Source organism: Bombus pyrosoma, linkage group LG10, assembly GCF_014825855.1.
Source record: "Bombus pyrosoma isolate SC7728 linkage group LG10, ASM1482585v1, whole genome shotgun sequence".
NCBI classification, from domain to species: Eukaryota; Metazoa; Arthropoda; class Insecta; order Hymenoptera; family Apidae; genus Bombus; species Bombus pyrosoma.
This window is the reverse complement of record NC_057779.1, coordinates 6,967,794-6,975,591: the sequence shown is the minus strand read 5'-3', so window position 1 is coordinate 6,975,591 and position 7,798 is coordinate 6,967,794. Positions and strand designations below refer to the sequence as shown.

Below are 7,798 nucleotides of genomic sequence, written 5' to 3'. Positions count from 1 at the left end.
AAGGACCAATTAATACCTGAACAGTATGACAAGACTTACCGATAATCCGTGATGTTCACTCGTAATTTACAATACTATTTAACGATCTTGGTGAGTCTAAGTACAGATCAATGTTTGAAGATGATAAATTATGGTGTTTGATATATCATTATCTTTTCTTCTTTTTATTAAAAATAGCTGCGTTTACCGTGAAGAGTGTACTTGTTGTCTGATCCTGAGCAAACCAATGGGCCGCCACTGTCTCCCAAGCAAGCGTCTCTTCCACCATCCTTCAAACCTGCGCAAAGCATTCCTGACGTTATCCTGTACAATGGAAGAAACAAAGTTTTCCTTCGACACTCCTCCGTGGAGATTACCGGAAGTTGCACTTCTTGCAGGGTATCCGCTGCTCAGAGGAAACATATTTTTTTATATTTTCGTTATATAGTTATAGACCAGTGTATCTTTACGTGGCTAGTTTTTGTTTTTGTTTTTACGAATACCTGACAAATAATCATAACTTACGAAATATTCTTCCGATCTCGAATAACTGTCCCCATCCGGTAACGGTGCACGTAGTGCCACTTCTTGGTTCTGACTCTGGAAGACACACTGGTCGAACGTAATCGCTGAATGTGACTGGTTCTTCGAGCCTCAGCATCGCTATGTCGTTTATGAATCCGTTATCGATGTAATCAGGATGCAGGGATATGTGATCTAAACGTAGCACTTGCTCGTACGGACTCGGGAAGCTTCCTCTGCGAGTCGCTCCGATTCTTGCGACCCAATACTCGTCCTGAGCACTGCGACAGATATTGGAATACACCGTCAGGCTGTAGCATCAATTTTTGCAACTCCATAAAATGTTTGTATATTTTCCAGTGTACCGGTTAGCCTGGTCTTAATGTTAAAACTTGAATCGTCCTTTCGTATCCTTCGTTTTAGTATACCCTCTTTATTATATTTCGCTTTTCGATATTTTTTCTTTCAATCGATCTAATTATTTTTATTTGTGTTACTATTTCTTTACTTACTGATAGAAACAATGTGCGGCAGACAAAATCCATCTTTCGTTAATCAGAGCTCCACCACATTGATAATCGCCTTCCTTGTACAGAGCTACTTGCCATGGCCAGCTTCCAGCTGATGAGCTTCCACCTCCGACTATCCTGCAACGTCGTGAAACATTCGATCTGTTTCAATGTATAACATCTTAAATAAGTAGTTCGTTTTATCAATGTATTACGTTCATATATTCACCTATATATACATATATAACACCTTTCAAGTTACTTAACACGAGTTGGTCTAATCTTTTACTAAACTGAACAAAAAGCTACGTTGATAATTTCAAAAATATAAAATTTCATTAGAAACGAAAGAAGTATAATAGTATAACAAATTTCTCATCGTAATGCAAAACTGTTTAATTCTAAATAACGATATTATTATTAATATCCGATCATTTCCAATTACAGGTCAAACACGTTTCACAGCAATCACTATCCTTCGACGAAATTTAAGAATGATCCTAAACTACAGAAAAGTATGGTTAAAAAAGGAAGACGACAGTCCTTTTCCGGCGGAGCTAACTTAATATTCTCACGAGTTTCGATAAAAATTTACGAGCGTATATATCACAGCGGGTATAGTTACTTATCTCGAACGACGACGATGACCATAACGATCGCGATCATACTAATTTTATGCACATCTTTTTTAATATCGTTTTGCCGTCGATACATCGCTATTATGGCGCAGAGGTCATTATCCTCGAATGAATTTGTATACAAATAGTTTTGTAAATGATCCGGTCGGCATATAATTATGAGAAACTGGTTCAGTGAGTGTACCTGGCCTGGGATGGGGCCTGAGTTCTTATTCCACATTCAAGGTTCTTGCACTTGACCCTGAGGATCTCGCCAGTCGGGCACTCGGAAGGCTTGAAAGTCAAGATCGTTTTATCCAAAGGTTTCTCGTTGTACGAGAGTGTGTAGTACGATTTCACAGACGTTGGATTTTCGTCCAACACCTTCTCCACGGTTTCGTAATCTCTGAAAGTTGTCGTACATATTGGTCACATTCGAAACGAATCTGAAATTGCACGTACAAATTGCAAGAATCTAATGAAACATCAGCACGTTGTTTGCGACGATAGAAGTATTTTTACCAACAATTGACGAATTCTTTTCATTCGTAGAATTTTAGATCTATATCGAATCTTTCAAATAAATTCTTACTTTTCTATGTATCATACGGCAAAATCTTTTAACTGTAGCAGGCGATATTTTAATAAAATTAAAATTATAAAATTATACGAAGCACGTTACGCATGGATCGATACTTTGACCGAATACTCACTGATATGTAATTGCCTTGCAAACAGCTCTACCAAGATCCTCGATAGACCAAACAGTTTGTCTCTCTTGCAGAAGATTATCCATTCCAGTCAAACACAATTTCCCCCATTTTCCATTTTTCCTGATATTTAAATAACCCTTCTCGTTATAATTATTCACTTCTTTCTTCAAATTGATCATCGACGTTTTATCGTCGTTTTTCGCATTTACATGGATCGAGTTCCCACGCGTCAACATGTGTTTCACGTTCGACGATATTTCTCTTCCGGAAACAGTAGCGTTGCTCCGTTCGCGATTCTCGAAAAACGTTTCACCTTCCTCGATCACAGACTCGTCCTTGGCTCTTACGACTTTTTCTAATCGTATATCATCTTTAAACGCGTGTAAAGTTGTCGACTCGAAGATGGACGATTCCACCGCTTCTTGATCATACAGGGCGTCCTTGTTAGTGGTGGATTCTATTTCTGAAAACTGCCCTTCGAACGATGGATGTGCATCTTTGGTTACGCGGATCTCGGAATCGATGTCCTTCCTGGCAAAGCTACTCGTTTCTTCGTAATTCAACGCTGGATCGTCTTCTATCAACGCCGCGCACTTCTTCTCGTCCTCTCCGCCTGGACAGTCAGTGTAGCCGTTGCAAACTTTGTCTTGGTTTATGCAGGTTCGACTGTTGCCGCAGACGTATTGGCCCTCTTGGCACCAATCTATCGAGTTAGAAAATTATCGATAAATCTTTACCAAGTATAGAGTCAACTGGGATTTTGTTAACGTGAATTGTTATATTTATAACGAGTTTATTAATTGCTGTATTTTCGAACATGTTAATCCTGCCATAGTCCTCGAATTTTTATCGCAATCTCGTCCTCGTTTTAGTAAACGAGCACGCCCCCAATGCGTTAAGAAAATATTTCACGTACAATTGAGCAGTTACGTATATCGCTAACGACTTCCTTAACTTTTCCTCGAATCGAGTGACAATTTCCAACGACAGGAAAACACGATTGAAAGATCGACTGATAAATACCGCAGTCCGTTTCGTCCGAATAATCCCAACAGTCCGCCACACCGTCGCAAATTTTCTCGTTTAAGAGTTGCGCTTTTAGAAAGTCGGCGCACGTGCAGTTCGCTTCGTCCTCCGAATTCGGACATTCACCTAACATGTTGCACCTGCCGCTGGAAGGCAAGCATTTCCCGTCTTTGCATAGGAAACCGAGACAGTGATCTGTAAAAACGGGTTGTACAACGTTATCGAGAGACTACAAAAGATAAACTTGCATACTGTTTCATTAAGATAGAAAAAATATATCAGAAATATATCAGAACGATAGATACCACCCTCTCGATAGATTCAAATCTCAAGGAAGTAATTACCAGCTTCCAAATTCTCTTCGGTGCTAGAGATCATCTTATCGGTGCGATCTTCCATTTTGTTCAATATCTTCGTCAGTATCTCCACGCCGTCGCGAGTCATCGTAAATGCGGCGCTCGAATTCATCAAGGTCTGATTCCCGGTCGCGATATCAGCGATTTGCTTCAGTTTCTCAAAATTCGGCAACGGCCTATAATCCTCCGGCGGTTTCGATTTTACGTTCGACGTATGCGATTGTAACGCGTCGACACTCGGCCTGGAACTATTTTTGCTATGCACAGGCTCGTTCTCCGTTCCGATATCCGCCAACTCCTTCAATTTCTCCAAAAGAGATTTATTCTCCTCCATCGTAGAGATCTTTCTGTCGGACGTTTGCACATCGCTGGACGTTAAAGACGGGGTCTTGTTCGAAATGTCATCTCTGAAAGATCTATTTTCTTCTTTTCCTCCGTCGTTGGGAGCAGAAAATTCTTTCGGCGCTGATGCTTCCGAAGTGAACGTCTCCCCAGCATTCTGATGGGACTCTGAACGAATCATCGGAAGCGAGGTTGAATTGGTAACGACAAATTTCAACACGACTGGGTTTCCTTTAAAGTTCGACGACACTTTAGTGCTAATCGACGTCACGACTTCTACGATTTGCTCGACTCTAGGATGCTCGTTATGCAAATCGCCCTCTCTGTTCCTCTCGTTCTCCGCCGGATGAAACCTAACGGAGTCGCCGTGATTAAACGAATTGCGTTTCGTCGCGTTTCTCTGTCGATTGTGGACGCCGAACAATTGTTCCAAGAGCAGGCTGTCGTCAGTGGAGCTTCTGTCTGTGTTAGGCTTCTCGTCGATTCTCATCGTCTTCTCCCCTTCTATCTTAGGTCTTGGTCTGACAGGTCTTCCAATTCCTGTATTACTTTTAGCAGGCGCCAGAGTGACCAAATTTTCCACCACGTACGCCTTCAAAGTGTCGTTGTAAGTCTTCTTTCTAGTTTCCAGGGAATTGTACGGCCGACTCAAGGTTCCATTGAAAGGCCAGTTGTCTTCACCTTTCGTCGCCGATTTGTTCCCCGTCGAGTCAGAATCTTCCTCGACCTCTCCAGGTGTATGCTTCAAGGTATCAATCTCGATGAACGTGGAATTTCTTGAAATATTAGACGTCAATCTTCCCGGAGCCCCTTTATTCTCCTCCTTTTTTACGACTAATTTATCTATATTATTGTATAATGGATGTATCATCTCCGAGTAGACTTCCGTCGTTCCTAGCTTCAGAAGCTTCTCATCGTCTATTACACTTTCGGTATTCGATTCGGTTGATCTTGCGTATTCTTCGATCTTTGCATTTTTAAGAGAAATATCTGCCTCGGAATCGCTGTTCTCCTTCACGAAAGTCTCTACCTCGATGATTTCCTTCAAATTTTCTTTAACTGGCAGCACCTTCGTTCCTTCTTCTTCATTCTCTTTGACCGGTAGCACTTTAATTGTCCCTTCCTTATCCCCTTTGTTCTCTGTGCTTAATTCACTGGTTTCTTCGGTGAATCTTTCTTCCTGATTCATTATACTATCTGTCACGGTGTTGATTACCTGCTTCAAAGAGTCTTCCTTGTCAGCCTCGGTGTAATCAACGACAGAAGTAATTTTGTCCACGGGAATCGTGTGTCTGAATGGCTTCGGAGTTCCAGAACTTTCGATCAAGCTTGGTCTCATGCCAGCTCCATTCAGATCGGGTGTCTTGTAACTGGTGTACACAGGTTCCTGCGCGTTCTTATCGACTTTCCTGTCCTGCAGAGCGTTACTCTCGTGCTTCACCATAGCCTGAACATCCGAGTATCGATTTCTGGCTTCCAAATCCACGTCCACGTCCGGGACGGGCTCTGCCACTCCAACTCCAGACACTTTTGTCGTCGATTCTTCGTCGGAAACTGGCTCCAGCGGACTCTGCGCGTGCCACTTCGGAGTACTGGAAACCATCGAAGGCAAGAAATTGTTCGAACCCCCTATCACGGTGGTTTGACCTAACTTCTTTCTATTCATCTTCATAGAATCGCCAGAATTCTTAACGTCGTCCTGCTCTTTGCTAACAGGGCCATCGGATCCACCGTCTGTCATCGTGTACGTCGTCTGAGAGGCAGGGATCCTCCAACCTGTTTCGTTCTCGCTCGTCGATCGATGAGGTTTCGTGGAAGAAAATTCCAAAGGCTGGGAAGAGGAGAGGCCAAAAGGCTGAGAAGAAGTTCGAAGCTTGATATCGTAAGTTTCCGGTGGTAACTGGCCGGAAACTTCTATGTCCGGTCTCTGGTCGTCTAGACTGACCGGGGAAGCTTCCGTGAAGATCTCTCCACCTTCTAACAATCCTGGAATCTTATTCTTAAACTTGCCGTTTACCCTGAAATTCACCATTTCCTGAGGAACGATTCTATCGCGTGGAAAATCAGTGTCGCTAATGTCCAACGTGCTCATTCCTGGAACACCTATATACGAATTTAATATCACCGCTGGCTCGGGAGATTTCGTGCTGGTTGTCGAAGACTGTGCAACCTTCGCGTGAACGCTATACTGAGGATTCTTTACGACTGTACCGGAGACAACGTCTCCCAGATTCGTATTGCTGTAATTCACTTTATAGTTGGTTTCGCTTTTGTAATTTGGCTTTTGAGCGTTGTCCGGCAATAATTTTAATTCTGTATTGATGTATCCAGGTATGATAGGCTTCCACGGAGAAGTTTCGAAGCTTGGATTGCGGAAATCCTTGAACAGATCGTCGTTTCCGACTTCGGGCGTGGAAGCTGTGGATGTGGTGGTCTTTTTCGACGAAGACGATTCATCGTGCGCGGTGTAATTAACTTTCTTATCTGTTCCGTTGGTGGTTTGAGCGACACCCGCACTTGCTTCGGTACTGTCTTCTACGGTGGTCGGTTTCATCGTAGTTTGTTCTTGAGGTAACGACGCTTTGGTATTGTTTTTCGTTTCTGACTGAGCCTTTGCCGGCTGTTGAACGGAGATCGTTTTGTTCGAGGAAGTGATGTTCACTTTCGTCGCTTTATAGGTGCCTTGGATCGTCGGTATGTTACTGAAGTCGATGTCTGGCTCCGTGGACTCGATTTTCGTTGGTTTGGATTTCGGCTTCGAGCTGGTGATCAAAGAGCTGTTCCTATTGGGTCGAAGCAGCCCGTTCTTCGTGATCATCGCGTTCTTTTGTTGAACCTGCTTTTGATTCCCTGGCAACTCTTGATTTATTCCTAAATGTAGAGGAAACGGATATTTCGTGAATGTGTTTATATGCGTGAATGTGTGCGCTGTCTCGTTATAGCGACGATAAGTTTCGAAATGAGTATTTTATATATTTCTCTTTTTATTCTGAACCGTAAACTTTGATTTGTCTTAATATTTTTATTTATTTATTTATTTATCCGTGGGCTATCATCGTATGTATATTCCACGCGAGCATTATAATTTTCGATATTAACTGAAATATTCGTACGAGAGATGCAGCTTGAATTTTATTAAAAATAATCTTGATATTTTATGAATAATAGCCAAACGATTAAATTGGAAATCGTGTAATTAGCATGTTACTGTTTTATCACGATTAATCTTTATTTCCAGCGGATACTCACTTTTTACCGATATGCTAGTGAGGTCCAGTTCCATATCCTTGAACAAGGAGGACGATGAGTACGTCTCCTTCGCGATAATGTCTTCGATTGTGTCCTCGACGTTCGTGATCGATCGTGGTATCTTTCTTCTGTCCAGATATATCCTGAAGAACACCTTCAGAATACCGCTTTCGAATTTGTCTATGATCGTTTGTTTGTAAGCTGCGCCGAACACGCTTCTTCTAAATAGATCTTCGAACTGAAAATTACCAAGGAATTTTCAATCATCGGTTCTTTTATTTGCAAAAGATAATTTACATAATCCTCACAGGATAGAATTCTATTTATATGAACTTGTCGAGAAACAAATAATTTACGACTCGAGTTTCTATGCTCGAGTTTCATCGGTATACTCGTAGATATTCCTTAAGAGATTAAGGAAACAGAATTTATACTAATTTCTATAAACGGAGTTCATGTAAACGGAGTTCTAGAAATTACGATAA

The 7,798-nt window shown here is 41.8% G+C and overlaps 1 protein-coding gene across 1 annotated transcript in view; it reads right to left on the bottom strand.

Moving 5' to 3' along the window:
- LOC122572219 overlaps positions 1–7,798 on the bottom strand; it is a 33,917-nt gene that overhangs the window by 2,052 nt on the left and 24,067 nt on the right. The window contains exons 5-12 of the mRNA XM_043736965.1: positions 7,314–7,551; positions 3,711–6,935; positions 3,364–3,561; positions 2,341–3,043; positions 1,833–2,033; positions 1,014–1,148; positions 505–782; positions 188–385 (exon numbers count right to left, since the gene is read on the bottom strand). Coding sequence (XP_043592900.1) covers positions 188–385; positions 505–782; positions 1,014–1,148; positions 1,833–2,033; positions 2,341–3,043; positions 3,364–3,561; positions 3,711–6,935; positions 7,314–7,551 — 5,176 coding nt within the window. The remainder of the gene's footprint in view (positions 1–187; positions 386–504; positions 783–1,013; positions 1,149–1,832; positions 2,034–2,340; positions 3,044–3,363; positions 3,562–3,710; positions 6,936–7,313; positions 7,552–7,798) is intronic.